Source organism: Eleutherodactylus coqui, chromosome 7 (assembly GCF_035609145.1).
Source record: "Eleutherodactylus coqui strain aEleCoq1 chromosome 7, aEleCoq1.hap1, whole genome shotgun sequence".
NCBI lineage: Eukaryota > Metazoa > Chordata > Amphibia > Anura > Eleutherodactylidae > Eleutherodactylus > Eleutherodactylus coqui.
Window position 1 is genome coordinate 119,916,631 of NC_089843.1, and position 26,653 is coordinate 119,943,283.

Consider the following 26,653-nt stretch of genomic DNA (forward strand, 5'->3'; position numbering starts at 1 on the left):
TGCGCATCCGCAAATTGCGTGACCGGGGCCAAAAAATCGCCCGAAAAATCTGCTCCTAGCCGCGTTTTATTAGAAACGGGCCGGAGCTGTCCAGCGCTTTGAATTCAATGGAACCGGCAATACAGCCGGCTCCATTGAAAGCAATGGGCTGCTGGCGAGCGCAGGATGAATTGTCGGGAAGGTCTTAAATATATAAGCCCTTCCCTTCAATTCATCCAGAAATGTGTAAAAACAAAACAAAAAAAAATATACTCACCTGGTCCCGGCATGAATTCATGAATGGGTGTGAGTGAGACCTGCCCCTGATTGGCTCAGCGCTGAGCCAATCAGGGGCAGGTCTCACTCACACCCCCTTCACACCCACTGCAGGCCGGCCGCGCTGAACTCCGTCTGCCGGGACTAGGTGAGTATATATATTTTTTGGGGTTTTTACACATTTCTGGATGAATTGAAGGGAAGGGCTTATATATTTAAGCCCTTCCCGACAATTCATCCTGCGCTCGCCGGCAGCCCATTGCTTTCAATGGAGCCGGCTGTATTGCTGGCTCCATTGAATTCAATGGGCAAATATCGTTCTTCTCTGCCACAGCTGTTACAGCTGTGGCAGCGAAGAATGATTTGTCTTCTATATTTTCTCAATGGGGTCGGCGCTGCTGCCGCCGGCCCCATTGAGCGCATATAGAGAAGAGAACAGGAATCACAGATCGCAGATAGGTGCGATCTGCGATTTCTGTTCTATAATTTATCGGACAAGCGCATAAAAAGCGCTCATGTGTCCGATACCATTGCAAAGCAATGGTTTTAAAAAATCACCGGACGCATGCGCAAATAGTGCGAAAAAACGCCAGTCTGACTAAGACCTAAGGGTGATGTTCAAACTTATTTTAACCCTTTCACGCCCCCAAGGCGTACAGTTACATCCTGGGTACATGGGGATTGTATCAAGTGGGATAGTAAACTAATCCTATTCCATACACAGCAGGTGGCGGCTGAACGCTGATTGTGGCAGTTAACCTTTAAAATACCGCTGTCAGTTCTGACAGCAGAATTTAAATGCCGTGATCGGTGTTTGAGAGTCCCAAATGGCCCCCCACAATAAGAACGTGAGGTGCTATTTGGTTGTCATAGCAGCCTGGAGCCATCTGAAGGCCCTCAGGGCTGCCATGACTCATTGCCTATAAACTGCTTGTCAGAATGCGGTATAATGCAATTATATGGCATTGCATTACACTGTATGAGTGATTAAACGATTGCAAGTTTTAGACTAAAAATAAAATAAAATTTTTTTTTCTAATTATTAGAAAAAATAGAAAGTTAAAGTAGAAAAAAAACTTTCCCATATTAATAAAAAACTCAAAACAAAAAAATACCAAAACATATTTTGTATTGCTTCATCTATAAAAGTCCAATCAATCAAAGTAACGCATCATTTAGCCCACATGCTAAATGCCATCAGAAAAATAACACAACACCAAAATTGTGCTTTTTTAGGGCTCAGTCAGACGGGCGTTGTTTTTTGCGCCCCTATGGGCACAAAAAAAATGTGCTCCACAGATGAGCAAAATGCGCATGACCGAAGCTCAGTGCTACTGGGGAAGCTGTGCTTGTAGAAGCACAGCTGCTCCACGAAGGTCCCCTCATCACTGAACACTGTGACAGCACTGGGTTTTTCAGTACCTTGTACGGTACATTAAAACGTAACATTGAAAAATATAACTTATGCCGCAAAAAACAGTCCCTCAGACAACTATGTCAATGGAAGAGATTTATGGGGGTTTTTTACGTGGGGAGGAAAAACAAAAAAAAGGCTGGATCATTAAAGGGTTAAAGCTGCTAAGCAACGAATAAACGACACTGCTATCTTTCCTAAAAGATGGCGTGAACGCGCTGCTTCTAGCTCCATGAAGCAGACCGGTCACACATCTGTGGTGTGGGCTGCGTGCTTTCACGGCTCCCATAGGAGCCTATGGAAAGCACGCTGCACCTCGGCACACCACGGCGTTGACAGTTGAGTCAGCAGTTGCTGTCCCTTCTTTCTTAGAAGCACAGATTCTGAGCTTCTAAAAAAGCATCTATGTGAGTGCTTCCATAGAAACCTATTGGTTCCTATAGCAGCGCTGTTTTTTTGCTGCTGTAGCAGCGAGTAAACAATGCTCATCTGACCATGACCTAAAACACACTACTAGGGCTTATTCTGACGGGCATATATCAGTCGAATTTTCACTCCTGGCTGATATACGCTGCCCCTCTTTGCAAGGTGAGGAGGCAAGATGGGAAGGACGCTAGTGTACTCAGCTCTCACCCTCTCTCCGTCCCACAACACTGTTTGCAATGGGAGGGAGGGGAAGGGGGTGCAGCTACATTCCACCCCTGTCCTGTCGTCTACCATTGCAAACAGTAATATGCACAAGGATGAAGATGTCATTGCACAGGAATAATACACACAATCATATAATCATACAAAAGTGCCATCACAGTGCAGGGTAAGAGCACTAAATGATATCACTAAGCAGGTACAATGCATTAAATTATTATTACGAATCAGGATTATTATTTTATGGAACACACTAGAGATGAACGAGCACGCTCGGTAAAGGCAGTTACTCAAGCGAGCATCGCTCTTCTCGAGTAACTGCATGCTTATCTGAGCGATGCTCGCTTGAGTAACTGCCTTTACCGAGCGTGCTCATCTCTAGTACACACTGACACAATACAGGAAAAAACACATAATGATGTCCCTATGCAAGTATAATGTATACGATGACATCGCAGCACAGAAATAATATAAAATATAACCCAAACAAAATATAATGCACACAGAAGGCTGATAGTTAAAGGCTAGGGAAATCTTTATGGAATTTTTTTCCACTTAAATGCATTTTGAACTGACACTCATTTTTGCATTAGGGTTTATTTAAACTTTTTGCACTGCTTGTATTCTATAGTTTCTAAATATCACTATATATAGACACTGTAGTGTAAGTCCCCATAGGAGATCTGTTACAATGATGATCTGCTAATATTCTGGACAGACTCAGAAGATGAGCTGCTGAGTTGCTGACTTTCCACATAAACTTCAACAAGTTCCATCCAACTATCAAGCTCACTCACAACCACTCATTCTCAAATAGATTTCCTGGATACAACCATATGCATTAAAAATAATATCATGGAAACATTAACCTGTGTCCGCATGGGCTACAAAATCTCACTACAAAACATCGCTACAATGTGAAGCCCATGGTTTCCAATGGACTCTTTCACATGAGTGATGTTTTGTAGCGAGATTTTGTAGCCCGTGCGGATACAGCTGTAAGGCCCCTTTCACACGTTACAAAATCATTGCTGCAAAACCATGTATGTGTGAAGCCCATGGCTTCCAATGGGTTCTTTCAGGCTACAAAACATCACTCATGTGAAATAACCCATTGGAAACCATGGGCTTCACATACATGCGTTTTGTAGCAATGATTTTGTAGCGAGATTTCGTAGCCCATGTGAAAGAGGCCTAAAGGAGTTTTGTCATTAGAACATAACCCCGTCCCTCAGCTGGGCCCTGCCTAGAATAAAAAAAATGAGCGTTACCAACAAACACACACATACAACAGGACTATAAAGTCCCTAACGCGTTCTCATGTACATCCTCCAACGTGCTGTACATTACATGGTGTACGTAGTTCCATCAAGAACTCTACATCGTGGAAACAAAACAAAAACTACAATCCAGGATGAATTTGCAGAGACATACGAAAGCGAACACCTTGATACACTTGTGGGTAAACATTTCTCCGGACCAGACCACAACGTGACAAACTTTAATGTCTTAATCCTCAAAGGTCATTTCAAGAATGAGCGAGAGAAAAATCTGGGAATTCCAACTGATAAAACCTTTCCAGCCATTAACACAAGAATTGAATCTAATCCCTGGATTTCTGACTCATTACACGGACACTTCACACCCGTCAGCCGAGTCCAGATCTGTGACCTAAATCATCACCTTTTCCACTTTCATTTCAAATACAACACCTTCGTTTTATTGCTCTGGCTTATCTTAATGATGTATCACCCCATGTACTAAAGTCTTCATGTAACAACATTTAACCCTTTCCAATGCATTTATTTTTTCTCATCCATTCTCTCCAGCTCCAAATAAATTGGAGCTGGGGAGAATGGATGAGAAAAAATAAATTTTCCCTTCACCCTCCTGATCTGACAGAATTTAGGAGGGTGCAGGTGGTCATTACACCGTGGGGGGAATGCGGAAGTATTACTTCTGCATTCTCCCTTTAGCCTCCCTGCTCGGCGATCACATGACAGCTGGGGTCAGGTGGCACCCAGCGGTCACATGATTGCCGGGCAGAATGCGGAAGTAATACTTCTGCATTCTCCCTTCAGGCTCCAGGCTCGGCGTTCATGTGAAAGCTGGGGGTCAGGTGACACCGGCGGTCACATGATCGCCGTCCGGAATCTCTCTGCATTACATAGCGCAAATTGAGCGCTATGTAATGTGTAAAGGAGAAGGCAGAAAGGGTTAAAAACCCTTTCTGCCTTCTCCTCGGGAGTCCTTGATGAGGACCAATGCAGGAGTGCATCTGCACCCGATGTGTCTGATGATCGGGTGCAGATGCACTCCTGCAATGCAGTGTCAGGCCTGTCCCGACATCGGAGCTGTGGAGGAAAATGATGATGTCAGGGGAAGGCCCAACATTGGATTGGAAAGGGTTAAAGATTGTGCATTTCTCTCAGGTTTTCATTTGTTACCCTGCCTGCTCCTGAGCTCCAAAAGCTTGCAAACATAATTCTTCTGGTTAATCAATAAAGGCATCACCTCTATAATATTTTTGTCTTTTTCATACGAATATTTAACATCATGTAGATTTTTCAGGCTAACATGGTACCATGCTACTTTTGCTGTACATTAATCTAATCACATAGAACATTTTAATTAGACTGTCTCTTATATGACATTATGCAAATCATATCAACTCATATCTGAAAATTAAAGAAATCCATCATGTCCAATAAAACATTTCTCATTGTACCAAAACATATGGTAAATACAGTAGATATGAAACATATATTGATACACAGTCCAAAGAAATGGACGTGCAGTGTCAATGAAGCTAAATATTGGTGCGTAATGAACTCAGACCCCAATCCCAGTTTAAAGAATACACTCCATGAAAACTGCAGCAATCAGAAGGGAATTAAGTAAGTGATTTCCATTCACTGAGAGCACTTAAAAGGACTTTTTTTTGCGTGCTGGGTGATTAAAAATCACTATACTTGTGTAGTTAGTTAAATAGATAATTAAACTGTAGATAAACATACATTTATACAACATATATGTTGTATTTCGATACTTATCAATTCTTTTTCACATGCTATGATTGTGTCCCTAATCCCTATTAACTGTCAGAAAGAATAAGCTGGATGACATTTGAACACATATTATATTGTGAGCATACATCAGGAGAAGTGTATGTTGAGTAGAAAAGCACAGTAATTACGCACAACAGTTCAATACTTTTATCCATCCTCCACTTTATGACTCATTTCCTGTGTACTTGACTTTTCCACGTGACGGAATTATTCAAATGTTCTCTAGATGTGTAGGCTGACTATAATGTGGGCTAACATTTGGTACAAGCAGAGAGTGATAACTCTGGAGGTGTGAATTACAACAGTACATTATATTATGTCATTATTTTACTACCTCTTTCTCAATATTAGTTTGTCTAATCTGATAAACCATATTAATATGTAAAAGTGCTTAGAATCAACATAATAAATCTAGAAACAGGAACTAACTTCCAAGTATCACCAATCAGCATGGATATGTTTGTCTAAAACAATAATATATCATCACAATTTATAAATAAAATTAAAACTTATAATATACTCCCTCAAATTGCAATAATACCACTACTAGAGATGAGCCAGTATACTCGGTAAAGGCAATTGCTCGAGCGAGCATTGCCTTTACCGAGTACCTGCCCGCTCGAGATGAAAGGTTCGGGTGCCGGCGCGGGGGGAGCGGTGAGTAGCGGCTGTCAGCAGGAGGGATCGGGGGGGGGGAGAGAGGGAGAGAGAGATCTCCCGTCCGTTCCACTCCGCTCTCCCCCGCAGCTCCCTGCCCGTCGCCGGCACCCGAACGTTTCATCTCGAGCGGGCAGGTACTCGGTAAAGGCAATGCTCGCTCGATCAATTGCCTTTACCGAGTATACTCGCTCATCTCTAACCACTACCCAATTACATCACATAAATATATATCATGAGGTCACGAATGGGTATATGGAATTGGATCGGGAGCTGAGTCTGCTTCTTTCCCGATGGCTATAAGCTGTTTTTAACAGCTCACAGCCACTGGCAAAGTCTGCAATTGGAGTTGGCTCCAATAGTAGCAGTTAACTATTTAGATGTCAGCTCTGGCGCCTCATAGCCCCACAGGATTGAGTCACTGGTTAATGATGGGTTAGCACAGCAGCAGTAGTTTAATAAAGCAGCAGTAGTCTAGAGTATTGAAAACAATGTGTAGGCGGCATACAGGTCCCTCGCATTGGGCTGTGGCACTGCTGCAGGTTTCCGTGTACTTCTAAATGCCGACAGAGCATTTCTTCCTGGTAGCGGGGTATGAACACCCCGCCTCCAGCAAGTGATTGCTCTGATTGTTTCATCGAGTGCAGTCTCAGCCAATCAGAGCCAATGCTCGATTAACCTGCGTCAGCCAATCAGAGCCAACGCTCTGATTGGCTGACGCAGCGCTTGATGAAGTAATCAGAGCAATCGCTTGCTGGAGGTGGGGTATTCAAGCCCCACTACCAGGAAGAAATGCTCTGTCGGCATTCAGGAGTATGCGGAAGGCTGCAGCAGAAACATTGCAGCACAGAAATAATATAAAATGTAACCCAAACAAAAGATAATGCACACAGAAGGCTGATAGTTAAAGCCTATGGACATCTTTATGGAATTTTCTTTTTTACTTAAATGCATTTTGGACTGACACTCATTTTTGCATCAGGGTTTAATTAAACTTTTTGCACTGCTTGTATTCTACAGCTTCTAAATATCACTATATATAGACACTGTAGTCTAAGTCTCCATAGGAGATCTGTTATAATGATGATCTGCTAATATTCTGGACAGGCTCTGAAGATGAGCTGCTGAGTTGCTGACTTTCCACATAAACGTCAACAAGTTCCATCCAACTATCAAGCTCACTCACAACCACTCAACCTCAAATACATTTCCTTGATACAACCATATGCATTAAAAATAATATCATGCAAACATTAACCTGTATCCACATGGGCTACAAAATCTCACTACAAAATATTGCTACAATGTGAAGCCCATGGTTTCCAGTTGGCTCTTTCACATGAGCGATGTTTTGTAGCGAGGTTTTGTAGCCCATGCGGATACAGCTGTAAAGCCTCTTTCACACGGGCTACAAAATCTCGCTACAAAATCATCGCTACAAAACCATGTATGTGTGTGAAGCCCATGGTTTCTAATGGGTTCTTTAAGGCTACAAAACATTTCTCATGTGAAAGAACCCATTGGAAACCATGAGCTTCACATACATGGTTTTGTAGCGATGGTTTTGTATCGAGATTTTGTAGCCTATGTGAAAGGGGCCTAAAGGGGTTTTGTCATTAGAACATAACCCCGTCCCTCAGCTGGGCCCTGCCTAGAATAAAAAAATGAGGGTTACCAATAGAGATGAGCGAATATACTCGTTTCGAGTAATTACTCAATCAAGCACTGCGATTTTCGAGTACTTCCGTACTCGGGTGAAAAGATTCGGGGGGTGCCGGGGGGTGGGGGGAGGCGTGGCGGAGCGGGGGGTAGCAGCGGGGAACAGGGGGTGCTCTCTCTCCCTCTCCCCCCCACTCCCCGCTGCAACCCCCTACTCACCCACGGCGCCCCCCAAATCTTTTCACCCAAGTACGGAAGTACTCGAAAATCGCGGTGCTCGGGCGAAAAAGGGGCGTGTCTGAGTAGGTTCGCTCATCTCTAATTACCGACAAACACACACATACAACAAGACTATAAAATCCCTAACGCGTTCTCACGTATATCCTCCAACCTGCTGTACATTATACGCAGAAACCAAAAATGGCAGCAGCATGCAAAATCAATTTACTATCAGAGGCATACATACCTATAATCAAGACTCTAACCACATTAAATAATGCAAGGTTCTTGGTATATAATTTGATCAACTTAGATGGGCCAATGTATTTTGATGAAATTATATACCAAGAACCTTGCATTATTTAATGTGGTTAGAGTATTGATTATAGGTATGTATACCTCTGATAGTAAATTGATTTTGTGTGCTGTTGCCATTTTTGGTTTCTGATTCTACTATATGTTGCAGCCATGGGTTACCGTGCACCTATATATTTCTATTGAGATATATTTTCATTGGGTAGTGCTGACCTATTTTATCTTTTTTTGTGCTGTACATTATATGGTGTACAAGGTTCCATCAAGAAATCTACATCAGGGAAGCAAAGCAAAAACTACAATTCAGGATGAATTTGCAGAGACATACGTAGACCTGCGTGAGGGACCTGAACACCGTCTACTAAGTAAGTATTATAAGACACCCCCTGAAAATAAGACACTGTGCCTTTTTGGGGCAAAAATTAATATAAGGTAGTGTCTTCTTTTCGGGGAAACATGGTATATACTGCAATAAAGTATTTCAGTATACAGTACAAGCGATCAAGTAATCGCAAGTTTCAAGTTCCATATGGGGGCTAAAAAAAAAGGTAGAAATTTTATATTTTTTTATTTTAAAAGAAAAAATAAAAAAAAAATAAAAATTCATTGAAAAACCTTTTTCCATTTTTCTCCATAAACAATTCTAAATGAAAAAAAACACATATTTGGTATCTTTGGTGTCCAAACTATTAAAATATCCCACTATTTATTCCACATAGTGAACAGCAAAAAAAGAAGTACAGAATGCCAGAATAGCAGTTTTTGTTACATTGGCTTCCCAAAAGGTAAATAAAAATTGATCAAAAAGATGTACGCCAAAATGGTACTAATAAAAATTATAGCTTGCCCGCAAAAAATGATCCCTCACACACATCTTTAATCTGATGGCACAAGGAATTGGACTAGAACTGATCTTGCCACCCTGTGGCTTGCAGCTATACTCTTGTGTTATGTGATATGCACATTGCTTGCTTGCAGTCAAGGTAAGTTCGAATTCCTTGAAAGGCAGTGACAAGAGACCTGCCGAGGTACAGAATCGATTCCCATACTAAATGACTGGTCCAACACTGTGAGTTGAGTTTAGCCAGAACAGACTGTGGTAGAAACTAGCCTATCTGATGCCTATAGTGACACAGTAGGAAAGGCTGAGAGCTGACAATCACTTAGGCACAATCCAATTGTGTGGCATCTGCGGCAGAGATTGAGGTCTCAAACCTGATTTAACCTTCCAGCAATTATCTTAAGATTGGAAAAAACCCTCCTGAAAATGTCACTTTTTATTGTAGATTTTGAATTTATGTCTCATATAAATACATTTGGAGCAGAACTGCATTTTTAATCCCTTAGTGACATACGTAATTTTAGCCATAAGAGCTAGTAAATAATTTACCCTTTTGTGTTCCAGTGGTCATAACTTTTTTATGTTTTTGTCAATGTAGCTGTAAGACCTCTTATATTTTGCTCGCCGAGTTCTAGTTTTCATAGGAACCAATTTCAGGTACATAATGTATTGAATAGCCTTGTTAATTTTTTTTAATGGGGACAACGGAAATTAAAGAGATTTCACCACTGTTTTTTTTTTTGATTAATTCTTATGGCATTAACAGTGTGGAAAATTATATTACCTTTGTTTTACAGGACATTATGATTATGAAAACACCATATTTATAGGGGTTATATTATGCTTTACCACATTTGCATAACTTAAAAAACTTTTTTTTTTTACAAAAAGACTTTTCTTTTGCATTCCATGGCCAGAGCATTTTTATTTTTCAGTCAACAAAGCTTTATCAAGCCTTTTTTGTGTGGGACAATTTGTTGCTTTTATTAGTATCATTTTGAGGTGTATACGATTTTTTAAATTATATTTTAGTATTGTTTTGGGGAAGTGAGATGATCAGAAATTTATTTATTTTTGCTTTTTTTAAAGTTTTTCTTTTACTTTTTTTTTACAGAAATTACCATGCTAGGTAAATAATATGATATTTTGTAGTCTGGGTTTTTATGGATGTGGCGATACCAATTATGTGTAGTTTTTATTGCTATTTTTATTTTTTCTATATTTAAAGTCTTGTGTAAGTGGGAAAAAGGTTTTGAATGCTTTTTTCTGTCAAAACATTTATATGCCATGGTCAGCATTGACTGTAGCATTTATGGGATTAAAAGGGTATAGAGGGGTGATTTGATGAGCAAGTCCTCATAATTTCACTCCTTTTCTGGGAAAACCCCCCTATGTGACAGTCAGAGAGCAAATATATACTCTGATGGGGATGGCAACATGAACAAAAATTTATACATACCCCTGTTTCCCCCAAAATATGACAGGGTCTTATATTAATTTTTGCTCGAAAAGCTTTAACTTTTTTACATTTATTGCTGCCTGGACACTGTTTAAATTGCGTTTATTTATTAACTGTAACTTGGATGTATTTTTGGAGTAGGGCGTATATTTCAAGCATCCTCAAAAATCATGCTGCTTCCTCTAAAATCCTGAAAATTCATGCTTGCACTTATTTTCAGGATAGGTCTTATTTTCAGGGAAAGAGGGTACCACCACTTCCCTGGGACAGAGAGAGAGACAGAAGAATCACAGATTTCTGCTGCCAGCTCCTTCCTTCCTCCCCTCCCTCACTGCTCCACACACAATGACTGAAATGAAAGCTGTAAATTCACTATTTACACTTCAAATAGCTGTAGTTCTGGTTCTGTAAGGGCTACCAACATGCTTTGAAAGCCAAGAATGTTCTCTTTAAAATTACGCCAAAAGCATGTTGGTAGCCCTAATGGAACCAGAGATACAGCTGTTTAAATTAGAATAAGCTTTGTTCTTTCAGAAACTGTAAGGACTGCTAATGGGCCAAGGGCCACTGTCCAACAAAATCAATTGTTCAACTACAATGTCTGTGTCATTTTTGAAAACACCTCATACAAATATATATAGTGCTGTTTGCATTGTACTTGTGTGATTGTTCTCAGTAAGAGAAACTAAGTAATCTTGTAGAAATGATACCTTTTAATGGCTAACAAAAATACATGATGTTATAGCGAGCTTTCGAGTTCTATCAACCCAAAAGCTTGCTGTAACATCATGTATTTTTGTTAGCCATTAAAAGGTATCATATCTAGAAGATTACTTGGTTTCTGTTACTTAGAACAATCACTTTTTACTCTACTAGCTAACATGGTACCAAACTTTTTTTTCATTGTACTTGTAGTACAGTACATGTAGTATAAGTAAAAAACAATGAAATACATGAGTACAATAAGTAGACAGCGATACAATATATCTAGTACTGGTAGTTCTTGTAGCTGTACTGTACTGCAGAGGCACCCTACTAGACAACCACTTAGTGCATGGTTAGCTGGATAGGAGGTTGAATATACTGTATTGTAACATGAGACCACTGTAACTTGACAAATCCCTGTACCACAAATAATAGGCATTAAACATTTAAAATAGTACAAAAAGAAATAGTCTTACCCTAAAAAATTCCTTAGTTGACCCTGAATCCAATGTTCCATATGCTATTTCAGTCTGTTTGGAAAGATCTTCCGCACTTTCTATAGGTGACACCATTCGTTCCACAGTTAGGAAGGCAGCTAAGTTAGCCGTGTAGGATGAAATGATAATCAAGGTAAAGAACCACCACACACCTCCAACAATGCGACCAGATAGGGATCTAATAACAAGTATGAAATGAATTTTTAAAATGAAATGAATTTTGATGCAATACAGTTTGAAATTTCACATAGAGCAAAATATTTTTTTAAGTTATTGCATTCTTGGTAATGTATTATCTAATTGTCTATCAATTGTGTAATACAAAAATAGAACAAAATGCTTCAAAAGCACAGGATACTGAAAAATATTAGCACATTTTGATAGCACTGACAATCCATGGTTGTTTAAATGAATACTCCAGGAAAACCTGATACACTATTTCTAGTGAAGGACCTGGGGTACACTGCACAGGGATTCCTAGAACACCAAAGAAAAAAGTAATTTACCGCCCTTTTCGCCCTGTGCTAGCTAGACCACAGTATATAAGTTTTTCCTGGAATGCTCCTTTAATGATAAGGGACTTTTCCTGAAAATACGTTTGCAGTGTCAACTACATAATGGAATCAATGAACTAGAAGTAACGTCTGGGTAGTCTTAAAGGTAGACTCCCCATGTACCCTGAGGAGGGTCATGTCCCATGCCTATTCTCAACACAGTAATAGAGGTGACTGTATGATAACCCTTCCAAACAAATGGATGGAAGATATAGAAACATATAAGACTAAGAAAATGTATACAGTTGCAAGAAAAAGCAAGTGAACCTTTTGGAATGGCCTTGATTTCTGCCTTGATCACTAGTAAAATGTGGCTGATGCTTTATATAAGGCACAATGATGGAAAAACACAATCTAACTAAACTAAAAACACATAAATAGTTGTACTGTTCATGTCTTTTACTGAGCACATCAAGCAAACATCCACAGTGTTGGGATAAAAAGTAAGTGAGCATCTGTGTTAATAACTTCTCCAAGAGTTAAGTGGCAAAGGGTGTTTCAATTAGGAGATTAAAGAGATTGGAAGTATGAATTTTACAGGTGTTATGCCCATTAAATAGAGGCACACAAAGCCTGGTTATCAACAAATTTGTTCTTATCGGGTGTTAACCATGCCTAGATGCAAGCAACTTTCAAAAAGATCTTATAAGACATGTTATAGGAATGTATGAAACTGAAAAGGCCACAAAAGCACAAAAAGGCCTGAGTGTACATCATTCCACAGTTAGACAAATAATCTTCAATGGAGAAAATTCAGGACAGTTGCTACTTTCCCTAGCAGCAGGCATCCTGTTGAGATTATTCCAAGAGCACAATAGCAAACCTGAAAGAGGTGAGAAAGAACCCAGCAGTAAAAGCAAAAGACCTACATAAGACTCCACCAACTACAAAAACCTCTGTTTATGTGTCCACTATTAGAAAAACACTGATTAAGAATGGTGTTCATGGAAAGAAACCACAAAGAAAGACATAGTGGTCCAAAGAAATACTGCTACTTGTCTCATTCTTGCCTTAGATGTTCCATCTGGATGTTGCATAGTGCTTCTGGTAAAATGTTTAACAGACAGACGTATAAACGTGAAACTTTTTAGCATTAATGCATAATATCATGCTTAGAGGAGAAAAGAACACTGCATACTGACACCAAAACCTCATATCTACTCTGAGGCGGGGTGGAGGGAGCATGATGGTTTCGGGCTGCTTTGCTGCATCAGAGCCTGGATACCTTGTGATTATTTGAGAGAACAATAAATTCATTCTAAGGTGTATCAAAAAATTTTCCAGGAAAATGTAAGGGCAGCAGTTCATGACCTCAAGCTGAACAGATATCGAGTCATACAGGAAAATAACTCTAAGCACACAAGTAAACTGAAAGACGGTTGCAAAATATGTGTTTTGGAGTGGCCAAGTCAGAGTCTTGACATTAATCTTATCGAGATGTTGTGGCATGACCTGAAGAGTGTTGTGCACACAAGGCATACCAGAAATATTGATGAGCTGAAGCACATTTGCAGAGATGAATGAGCCAAAAATCATTTTCATTGTTACGCAAATCTTATTTGCAGCTATAGGTTATTAATTTCAAGGCTTCACTTACAGTATTTATTCTCACTATGTTGTGGATGTTTATTTAATGTACTCAATAAAATACATGACTGCTACAGTTGTTTGTGCTTGCCTATAATTGTAACTTAGATAGCATACATCTGTTTCAGCAGAAAACTGCATATTGGCAATACATAATGCCATACCAATAGCGGGACCAAGCCTCTAAAATACTAAAATATACATACATTAAATTTAGGATAAGGCCAAATAACCTAGTTGACGACACCAAATACATATAACCAGTGGAAAGATATAAAAGCAAACAAATGTCCAATATTACATTAAAAAATATATATATACATTTTGTTGAAATACAAACTCAAGCCTAGAAAAAAGATATGACATCACATAGCTAAGAGCAGCAAAGGTTGTTATCCTACTGCACGATAAAATATGGTTAAGCATTTCCTTATATGCAAATTAAATATCATTTCACCTTATTAATTTGTATATATTGCATGCACTTTGTGTGGATACTTTAGTATACAAATTAATTGAAAATGTATGTATTTACTAATACTATTTCCCATTTCAAATGTATGGAGTCTGCTCCTAGCTGTGTGATGTCACTTCTTTTAACTATGCTTGATTTTATATTTCAGAAAATATATTTTTTTATAATCTGATATTGGGTGTTTATTTGTACATATATCCCTCCATTGGTTATATGTTTACACTACAGTTCCCTAAGCTGGCCATGCATGATACATGAATGTTGACCAAAACTACCTATTTGGATAGGACTGGCCAACCATCTAATGCATGTGAGGGCTTCATGACTCTACCCCAATGGCAGATATTGGGGTAAAAGAAGAGTTAGGTATGCTGAATTTCAATATATTTAATCCTGTTCAGAAGAAAGAGAGGTGTCTGGCAGTGACTTACTCCCCTCTTCCAATTGTGTTCTCAAGCATACTCAGCCTAGCTGATCAAGCATGCATATAGGGGAGACGGGAAAATAGCTATCAGCTGAATGAGCATTTCGCAGACAAGTATATAAAGCATATGGCCAGCCTTATTCACTAAATTAACTGCAGCAATGGCTTTCAGAATAATGTAATTGTGCTTAAAGGGGTGGGTGTTCTCTCACACTGAGGTATATGGATCTTGTAGAGCAAAATTTCCACCCTGAGACCCTCCTTTATGAGCCAGAGATATTCCCATTCTGAGTGTCTCCCATTTTGGCAGAGCTGGTCAGTCCATGCAATGTTACTACTTCTTTTAAGCCCCATTAACTACGAGGATGCTATATATATGAAATATAGAGGGGTATAAAAACATAGCATATGTATGGACTGCTGTAGCTTCTCCGAATACTAACAGCTGTGGGTTCCATAAATAGACCTCTAGTAATCAGATTCACTGATGTAACTATAGTTGATGCGGTTGCACCCAGACCCAGGAGCCTTCAGGGGCCATTAAGGCCTTTCTTCTCCATACAGGGAGCCCAGTACTATGATTAAAGCATTATAGTTGGGGGCCTTGTTACAGGTTTTGCATTGGGGCCCAGGAGCCTCAAGTTACGCCTCTGCACGGTTAAGGGGTTAAGAGAAGTTTGGGGGGAACCCAAGATAAACATTTGCACCCGGGCCCATGAGCCTTTAGCTACGCCCCTGATCAGAGCTTCCATATGGTAGCTGTTTTTAGAGAAGAGGTTGTCTTGGTCTTTCTCTGGGCAGTACACAAAATAAAATCCTTCTGCTATCTGGGAACCATCAACAGGCAGGTTCTTATTGCGCTTATTTTTGGATATTAGTGTAAATAGCCTAGAATGGCCTGAGAGGATTTTTGTGTGATCACAGACTATATCATAGCTCATTTATTTTATGGTGTCACAAGGGCAATACAATATGGGCATGACCTATGGGTAAGTGCTTAGTTATGGAATTTAAAAAATAAATAGTACAATCTTTCTCTGAATCATGCTAATAAAGTCTTTAGTTATCAAATGACAAACTTATAAAACGGGAATCTAATACAATTATGTTAGAACAGTGAATCTGGAGATTTGACTTTGATGAACTTGCACTCACATACTTAGAAACTACCTAAACAGCCGTTGCTTCATATAGTATAGGCCTTTTTGGATGACTCCTTTAAAATTAGAAAGGATCTTATATTCTAAATTTAAAAATTAATTTAACTTCCTTCTCAGTCTTTTAGAAGGCATTAGCTGTTCTGCCCTGTTACTGCTGTGCCCTCAATTGTGAAAATGGGAATTACATTAGATACATATTGGGGAATTCCTGCATGTCGAAATCCTAAAAGTTGTAGGTTCACTACATGCAGCTGATAAAAAGAAGCACATAGATTTTGTGCATCATTTTAATTTCTAAAATGTCAATGCCAATGTTGATTGGTTTGTATAAAGTGCATATTGCGTGCCAGCAATTACATTTGTCACCTATGAGCACATTTGACGCTTTATGTCACTCAGCTGTTTAGTTTTAAGTAGTTGGAAATGCAGTTTCAAGAATTTGCCAGTTACAATATTTCAAGCATTTTGTTGAGCACTTCCAAAAATATATTGAATATTAAAAAATGCCATTCTACAACGTCATCAGCTTTGACTGTAAAAGCGTAGACCAATATTTCACTGAACAACTTAAAGTGAATCACATAAAGCAATCTGAAGGTTACTCAGACAGTTAAAGTGTTTGTTGGGGAATATAAAAGACAGGCCAAATAAGTGCACTAGATGTTCTCGAAATTCCTAATCTATTCAGAGTTCAAGTTAAATCCAAGAGAAGTTGTAGCACTGCAAAAATCCAATAAAAATGGTGGCTTATTCACCTACGTCCAATGCAACATTTCTGCTTTATTTCAGAGCTTTTTTCGAGCAGCATGGAAACAGAACTATGGATGTACCCATAAGCTTTCATTATTTAGAGACCAATTTGGTTTCTGACCAGATTTCGATTCTTTTCTGGCATTTTTGCCAGAAAGAATAGTGTAATCAACTACACTCTTGTGTCCTGCACAAACACTGGAAAAAACGGAAACTTGATAAAATGAGACCAAAGCTTGCAGCTCGATATCAGCGAGCATACTTGCTAAGGGCAATTGCTCGAGCGAGCATTGTCCTTAGCGAGTACCTGCCCGCTCGGAAGAAAGGATTCAGGTGCCGGCGGGGAGCTGGGAGCGTCGGGGGAGAGCGGGGGTGAACGGAGGGGAGATCTCTCTCCCCCCCGCTCTCCCCTGCTTACTCCCGCAACTCACCGCTCACCCGCGCTGGCACCCGAATCTTTTCTTCCAAGCGGGCAGGTACCCGCTAAGGACAATGCTCGCTCGAGTAATTGCCCTTAGCGAGTATGCTCACTCATCTCTACTTGCAGCTTTTGCTTCCTTTTTAATAACAAAAGCCTGTGATTTTGTTCAGGGTTCCATCAGAATGCTTTTTGCTTTTATCTTGACAGAACCCTGTGACAGAAAGTTGGGGTGCACATAGGAACACTATGTAAACCCAACCTTCTTGTTATAACAGTGTTAGAGAAAATTGATTTCAATCATTTCCTCAATGTACTATTATACTGATCAGAAAAACCCTAAATTGTGCAACTTCTGTTTTCTTATCTTTTAATTTTGTTTAAGTGAAGATGTAGCCAAAATTCATCAGATCATAGATACATCTACTGTAAATACAAGAGTTTGAGACCCCACACTGCACCTGACTTCCAAAAGGAAGGTACTGCATTGCTCCATAGAGCACACACTATTCTTGGACATCACTCAGACATTCAGCTTTTTGGTAATGTTTGACACAATAATTCAAGCAAATTTTCATTGATTTGAATTCAGCTTCTAATGTAGCGTCAGATATGAAGACTGACAATCACTGAGCTAAGATAAAGTCCTGAGCTCTATAGTTTTCTAAATTGTGGAAGCGTACAGTTCATGTGCCTGACCTAGTTATATGTAAAGATAGAAGATTACTTTTAGGTAACCAGCCTAATGGACTCTTTTCAGTGATTTTACACCATATGTTGTTTTTTTGCCCCTATATTTATTTCTTGTGCTGCCAAAATGTTTTCTGATGTGTTTTTTCATGACATATAGGGCTGTTTTCTAATACCTTCTTCCACTTAATTATTTTTCAGTTTTTTTGTTTTATTAGGGGTAATGTGTACAAAAAGTTTTTGAAAAAGTTAAATTTATAGTTTATATTTATAGTTCTTTATTTTTAAAATTAGTATATCTACTCTAAAATAAAATATAGAAATGGATTTGTTTTGTTTTGGATGTTTCAATATATGACTTAAAATTATTTTATTCTGCAATTTATTTTTTTATTTTTTAATATCTATGTCTGATTTGACATCATATTAGAGGGGAAATATTCACAATGTAATTTTATTTCTAATTTCAAACTGTACTACTGTAATTGCAGCATCCAAAGGAATCCCAGTTACAAGGTAAAACATCCCCCTATAGTGACAGTAGTCACTGGCAAAGCTAATCTAGGCCTGCTAAGACCCAACAGTTATGCCATGCCAAGGTTTGCCAATGATCACATGATCATCAGGTCCAATAAAGGAAATGGCACTGGTACGTCCTCTATCTACCTCATAGTGTGTACTATGTAGGGTGCAAAAGAGAAGGCTGAAGTGGTTATAAACTACTTCTGTCTTCTCGGTGTCCTTTGCTATCTCTGACAGCCAAGTACCTGACCTGCTCTTGCTAGATTGCAGGAGTAGGAGCTTTAAAGCCGCTCTGTATTTTTACAATGGCGTGGGATTAAAACCCGTGACCCAGCGCCGTGCATTTACACTTATATCTACATTTATAATGGAACAGATCATTGCCTTGTTAAGCTTCAAAAAAGAATAATGTCTGCAAGCTATGAGCCAATAACATAACACATAATTCTCTCCAAGCATGGGCTGTAAAGACCTGTAACAAACCTGTTTTCATATGTTTTAAGCATGCTCACTTCTGTATATCAGTATAATGGGTCCTATATTATTGAGTGTGTATCAAGTTCTAGGTTCATGGCATGAAGGTGAATAAATTGCTTGATGTAGTTGTAATATTTAAAACGATGGACTAATGTCTGTTCCAGGAGAAATAGAATTCTTAAATGTCAGAGAAAATATATCTCGTGGAACAGAATTAGCTGCTGTGAATGTAAAACATCTTTGAATCAAGAAATGAAACAACTACTGTAGATGTAATAATAATAATACATGAATCCAAACAAGTCAGATATATACTGACAAACCTGTAAGAATGCTTTACCCTTTTTCCCATCACAGTTCATTGTAGTCACAAGAACTTGAAACTGTGAAATGGGAATGCAGCAAAAACACGGTACCCCTCCAAGAAGGCATGAAAGTATTGAAACCTTGTGCATTTCTGTAGTCTATACATGGTGCATATAAGTTCCCCGAGACAACACATTTATTACCTTAATTTCTATTTCCATTTTAAAAAATTTGCATTGTGTACTTGAACTGAACCTACAATATGAAATATGTGTCTCCATTTCCATGAATATATTCACCATGGTATCCGCTCCAGACCAAAAATGCACAAAGTGGAAAGAGATGAGTAACCAACCTTGGCGAAATATCGCATCCTTGCTGCATAAAGGCACCAAGGGAAAACCAGAGACTATTAAAAATCCCAAACTCATTAGTTGATTCGTTACTTTGCGTTTCTCTTCCATCTTCGAACTCCTCTGTATGCCATTCATATGGGCTAAATCTGCTGACCAGGAATAAAACTACACTGACCCCAATATAAGCAAACACTATGCACATCCAGATCTCATAAGCTAAAGGATCAAGAAAAGAAAAAACTCCTGGTTTTGACTTCTGAGGCTTCTTGATCATAATTGATATTCCCAAACTCATGAATGGTTTAGAGAAGTCAATCACTTCTTCTCTCACCAGTGTTATAGTTAATGGAGCTATTGCAATATCAGCTTTCTGTAAACAAAGAAGAGAAACAGAGAAGGATTAGCTGATTAGTAATTAATAAACGAGAGACAATTTAATACACAAGCTAGCCGATCTATTCATCTGCCTCAATGATGCCAGATCATCAACAGTTCTTAGAAATATTATAATGGTTTGGGAATCATTATTATCACACTGTGATGGCACCAGTACCGACTGACATGGCGTATACACAAACATTTGGCTTATATCATAAGGGAATAAAGTAAAAAACATTATATTAGGAAACTGTATTATCCAAAATTGTATAATCTATATCTATTATCAGAAACACTCTATGAGAATGAACAATTCAAGCATTAACAAAAACTTTTTCAGCCAATTGTTTACTGTTGACGTTCTGTTCCTTCAGCTCATTACTACTGTTCTATATGGTGGGTATCTCAAAAGCGCGGAAGCATTCATATAGAATGAAAACAGGTTTGACAGACAATGATACAATTTTGCTCATAAGCTGTGGGGGAGGGGGAAACCTGTTAGGTCATGTCACCAAAATGATGGCCATTTTGAATGCTGATTTCTCCAGTGGTATGATAGGCATGTAATATATCAAACCGGCAGAGAATTTCACCAGAAATATAATAGTTTGCTTTATTTTAACATAACTTTATTCATTCTCATGTTAGCACAGTGACATTTCTTCATTGGAGGCGGTATGAATGATGGCATTATCTCAAACAGAAAGTGTTGGGATCGTCATCCATCAGGTGCAGCATCTTGAATTTGTAAGGATTCCATTTAGGCCACATTCACACAGGCATATATCAGCTGTGCATTTTGCGCATTTTTTTTACGCTAATAACATGCTGTAACATGCGTATTTGCTGCGTATTTTAAGTCCCCATAGCCTATAATAAGCATGTTATGCGAGTAATACTCACCAAAATAAGACATGCTGTGTTTTTTTATTATGCAAGAAAAACGCAGGTCTGAGTTGGCCAATGTAATCGAATGAGCTTTTACGACTGCGTATTACACACATAATACACAGACCACATGTGCCTGTGTGATTGAGCCCTTATCAGTAGACAAAGTTCTCTGTATGGAGTCAGGGCTAACTGCACATTCTTGAGACAGATAACACGTGCTACATAGTAGGCTTTGGCTGAATGAAGCCAGAACAGCATTTGCTAATGCTTCATCAATTACGGTTTTTGGTCGTACATATTTTAGTTTATCAGAGACAGAACCTATTTCTCAGAATTTGGAAAGAAGTTTGGCAACTGCACTGTAGGTAATTCGAAGGTCTGGTTGGGTGGAGTTGATCGAAATCTGTAGCGATGACACGTGCTTCATTCACCTAACATACGGACAATCTAAACACATTCTGCTTGAGATAATGCCATCACTCATATTGCCTGTACTGAAGAAAAATCTCCTCTTTTCCCGGCAACTTATATGCAAAACTGGATCACCGTCTGCCAAACTATTGTCATTCTATATGGATGTTTGCACACTTTTGAGACGCCCTGTATTGTATGCACAAATATTTTATTATTACATTGAAGAAATGCATGACATGTAGAGTATACTCTTATTGAATAACATCCAGTGAACTGTATTCTTCACCACTGACACATTTGTAACACAACAGAAACAAAAAACTTATCTTGCATTTCTTATGTGCAGGAAAATACATGCAGATTTCCATAGATGTTATGGAAAATATTGTGCTCAGTACAACTTTACTATAAACAGGTTAGATAATCAGTGAGCAGCAACTTGAACGTTTTTCAATAAAAGTGCATCGGCATGATGCCTCTTTATTTATTTCATATCACACAGACGACGTTTCAACACACGCAGGGGTCTTTCTCAAGTGTGAGAGAGACCCCTATGTGGGTTGAAACGTCGTCTGTGTGATATGGAATAAATAAAAAGAGGCATCATGCCGATGCACTTTTATTGAAAAACGCTCAAGTTGCTGCTCACTGATTATCTAACCTGTTTATGTGGATTGACTGGAATCAATGGAGTCTGGTTGCCTTCCTAGTGAAGCTTTGCAACATATGGAGATCTCCCACCGTTGGGGTTAACCTTTGCAGTGCTGCTGTGATTTTCTATTTTTTGGATCTACAATTTTACTATAGTCAATGACTTTTTGGTGAATGATTTAAAGAATCTCCTTAAGGCTGTGTTAACACGTTGCTAATTTGCTGCGGATTTTGTCATGGATTTTGGTGTGGATCTGCAACAGATTTCCTCCTTTCAATTGAATTCAAATTAAAGGGGTGAAATTTGCTGCAGAACTGCAACAAAACGCTGCAGTAAATCAGCAACATATGAATGTACCCTTAAGGGGGTTTTCCCATGTTAGACAGTTATGGCATATCTGCAAATTCTATTTCCATAACTCCCATTCACTAAAATGAGGAGAGCCATGCACATGCACAACTACCTCCATATTCACTGTTTGCCTGAATGCAGCAGTCGGCAGCAACTGGTGGATCAAGAACCCCTTCAATCACCAGACACTAATGGCATATTCTTTAACATAGTAACATAGTATGTTAGGCTAAATGAAGACAATGTTCATCTAGTTCAGCCTGTTTCAACCCCCACTATTGGTCAAGAGGAAGGCAAAACAAAACAACAAGTCAATTTAGCTCATTTGGAGGAAAACATTCCATAATGTCAGCCAGAGAAATCCCTGGATCAACATTTGAGATCAACAACCTCTCTGGTCACCTAATGTCTATATCCTGTAATATTGTAGCGCTCTAGAAGACATCTAGTCCACTCTTGAACTCCTCTATGGATTTTGCCATCACCACTTCCTCAGGCAGAGAGTTCGACAGTCTCACTGCTCTTACAATAAAGAATTCCCTTCTATGTTGGTGATAAAACCTGCTTTCTTCTAGACATAGAGGATGCCCTCTTGTTACCATCACAGCCCTGGGTATAAACAGATCATGGGAGAGGTCATTGTATTGTCCCTTAATGTATTTATACATAGTTATTTGATCGCCCCTTAGCCATCTTTTTTCCAGGCTAAATAATCTGAATTTTAATAGCCTCTCCAGGTATTCCAGTCCTCCGATTCCGTTCGCCTTTCTTTGAACCCCCTCAAGCACTGCAACATCTTTCCTGAGCACCGGTGTCCAGAACTGCACACAGTATTCCATGTGGGGCCTGACAAGTGCCTTATATAGTGGAAGAATAATATCCTCATCCCTCGCCCCTATACTTCTTTTAATGCATCCCAAGACTTTATTTGCTTTAGCAGCTGCTGATTGGCATTGATTACTAGGTATGCCATAAATAGCTATTATGGAAATATCTCTTTAAAGGAAAAGATAGGTATACAAAAACCAATATTGTTAAAGGGGTATTTCAAGAATGACTACTTACCACCTATCCACAGGTTAGGTGATAAGTGTTTGATCAGTGGGAGTCTGACCACAGGGAACCTCACTGATCACAAGAACATGTATCTCATGTTCCCCACTTGAATGGAGTGGTAGCCAAGATGTGTGCTACTGCTCCATTCAAATGGTTGGCATAGCTCTTATGATTGGCGCATTTCCCAGCAGTGGGAGTGGGACCCCCATCGATCAGACATTTATGTTCTTTGGATAGGTGATAAATTGTTGTTCTGGGATACCCCTGTAAAGAACCTGTAGAACTATATACTGTATTATAAGAGTGACTCTCTGTCTATGTGATATATCATTTTAGACAGAAATATTAAACTTTTCTTTTTTAAGTTGTAAACAATATACATTTGACTAAGTAGTAGTTTTTAAAATGAGAAGTAAAGGAAGGTATATGTATTGCTACTTACTCCATAGACCAATTCTCCGACCATTCCATTCCATATTTTTGTTTCAGCATCTCTAGCTCCATACTTTCCATCACCAACTATTGTCAGTTTGTACTTAAATCCACAGTGTCTAGCAATTTCCGTTGCCAAATCAACACAGTATCCTTCATAACGATCATTTCCTTCAAATTGATCTGCATTTTTCTTAAACATCACATATGGGGCTTCCTGAAAGATGAAAACTATTATCTAATAACTTAATCATACTACGTTAAATGGGTCTTTTTAGAATAAACATTGGCTTAGGCTTTTTTGCCTATTTCCACTACCCATGAACTCAAAAATTGTTTGGGATGCTAAAGAAGAATAGTTGTTTAGCCCAAACATTGTGTAACTTGAACTTGCCATTAGTTCTGTAAAATTTGTAATCTGCAATACAATCTATGACTTAATTGAGTTGATTGTACATAATCTATAAAATTGGAAATTAAAAGAAAATCATGATGCTTTAGTTCAAGTAGAGGTGGAAAAAGTAGGTTCCCAATTCGGATATCAATGTATGTCAAACTCTGCACCTTTAGAATGTCGGCTAAAAGTTTCTTTTATTGTCACTGGATTGACTCCTGAAACTTAACTTAAAACCATCAAAAGATGAGCTTCGAAAAACAAGCAAATGAACAGTACTGGAGTAAGGGAGATGTAAGAGGATCTGATATGACCCCACCACCCTTTCTCCTGCAGTCCCAATGGATAACAATTCTGTAAGGGTGCACTAGCACACATGCAAAACAACATAAATGGTTGCCCAAAAAAGAGGCTAAAAAATGGGTCCCTTTGTGCAGAAATAATCCTGATAGATATGGGACTATGACGGTTTCAGTCTCCTATATTAAGTGGTCACACCCATATGTAGCAGCGACTCCTAGGTGAGTATTGGAACTTGCAGCATTCTATTATCCCAAAAACACCAGGGTGTCGCCCTAGCAGGTATTGGAACGTCAGAAAAAAATCCACGCTCAAATAGGAGTGAGCTGAGTCCAGACCCCCCGGCTTGTATCTGCAGCTCTCCTTTGACTCAGAGGATTGGAGTACTGAGGAAAAGACTCATCGTGATTGCTTCCGCATATCCCAGCAAGTGTGGATTTTATTCACCTGTGGCGCTCTCTACCATTTTCTTGAGGCCCTAGCAGGTATATCCTCACAGGAGTAAATAGTCCTCAATTCAATAGGACAAGGAAATAAAGCAAAGAGTGTTGTGTGCTAGAGTTGGCATAAGGAGCACTATCAACTGACAAACACTCTTTTGGAGTGTCCCATAGAGAGATATGGTCAAGAAGATCAAAAATAGCCCAAGTAGTCACAGGTAAAGAACGGGGGCCTTTTTGTCTGAGATGACCAAATCCAGAGAGATGTAGAGATATGTGTAATGTTTGCAGCATAGACAAAATTATTATTAATGTTTCAAAAGAGATGGCACTCAAGAAATATAAATAGACTCGGGTAACCCAATAAGCCCCAGATCTATATCCATGTATAGGTTAGTACTGAAAACATTTCATAATTTTGATTGTGAGGAGTTTGAGGATAAGAATATGTGACTAAACTATCTCACAGCAAGCGTCCTTATCTGTATTAAGGGTATATTTGGCTAGTCTAGCAATAGTTGCAGTTCTAAATAATTCTGACCAATCTCACTTCTAAAGAACCTGCCTAGTCCTAGCCCCATGCCCATAAAATAAAAAGTGAAAATAATTAAGGACTAGAGATGAGCGAGCACCAAAATGCTCGGGTGCTCATTACTCGAGTCGAACTTTCAGTGATGCTCAAGAGTTCATTTCGAGTAACGAACCCCATTGAAGTCAATGGGCGACTCGAGCATTTTTGTATATCGCCGATGCTCGCTAAGGTTTTCATTTGTGAAAACCTGGGAAATTCAAGAAAGTGATGGGAACGACACAGAAACGGATAGGGCAGGCGAGGGGCTACATGTTGGGCTGCATCTCAAGTTCCCAGGTCCGACTATTAAGCCACAATAGTGGCAAGAGTGAGACCCCCCTCCCCCCCGCACTGTCAGCATAAAGATCGTTCTCCTCTGCCACAGCTGTAACAGCTGTGGCAGAGAAGAACGATGTTAGCCCATTGAATTCAATGGAGCCGGCAATACAGCTGGCTCCATTGAAAGCAATGGGCTGCCGGCGATCGCGGAATGAATTGTCGGGAAGGGCTTAAATATATAAGCCCTTCCCTGCAATTCATCCAGAAATGTGTAAAAATTTAAAAAAATATACTCACCTTGTCCCGGCAGAACGATGTTAGCCCATTGAATTCAATGGAGCCGGCAATACAGCTGGCTCCATTGAAAGCAATGGGCTGATGGCGATCGCGGCATGAATTGTCAGGAAGGGGTTAAATATATAAGCCCTTCCCTGCAATTCATCCAGAAATGTGTAAAAATAAAAAATATATATATACTCACCTGGTCCCGGCAGACGGAGTTCAGCGCGGCCAGCGGCAGTCCTCCTGAACTGCTCTGAACAGCTGTGAGTAGTATTCAGCAGCCGTGGATTTAAAATCCCCACCTGCTGAATGAGCTGCCTCTAATTGGTCACAGCCTGACCAATCAGAGGCAGATTCCACTCACACACCCATTCATGAATTTATGAATGGGTGTGTGACTGCTGCCTCTCATCTGATTGGTCCCGCTGAGCCAATCAGAGGCAGCAGTCACGCTGGCTGTATTGCCGGCTCCATTGAATTCAATGGTCAGTGCTCGTTTAATCGAGACGAGTACCGCGTGGTGCTCGTCTCGAGTAATGAGCATCTCGAGCACCCTAATACTCGAACGAGCATCAAGCTCGGACGAGTATGCTCGCTTATCTCTATTAAGGACCCAATAGCATCTTCAGGTTTAAAGGCTGGGACCTACTTACTCCTATGAGGATAGACCCCTAGGGCGACACCCTGGTGATCTTTGGGATAATAGAATGATGCAAGTTCCAATACTCACCTAGGGGTTGCTGCAACACATGTAGTGTGA

The 26,653-nt window shown here is 39.4% G+C and overlaps 1 protein-coding gene across 5 annotated transcripts in view; it reads right to left on the reverse strand.

Annotated features, from left to right (window-relative positions):
- The window catches only part of GRIA2 (glutamate ionotropic receptor AMPA type subunit 2), a 190,886-nt gene that overhangs the window by 26,878 nt on the left and 137,355 nt on the right, over positions 1–26,653 (reverse strand). For all 5 annotated transcript variants that reach the window (XR_010785816.1, XM_066573595.1, XM_066573596.1 and 2 more), the window contains exons 10-12: positions 23,638–23,844; positions 19,453–19,823; positions 11,714–11,912 (exon numbers count right to left, since the gene is read on the reverse strand). Coding sequence is in view for 4 of the 5 variants with exons in the window: in XM_066573595.1 (XP_066429692.1) it covers positions 11,714–11,912; positions 19,453–19,823; positions 23,638–23,844 (777 nt within the window). In the remaining variant the exon portion in view is untranslated. The remainder of the gene's footprint in view (positions 1–11,713; positions 11,913–19,452; positions 19,824–23,637; positions 23,845–26,653) is intronic.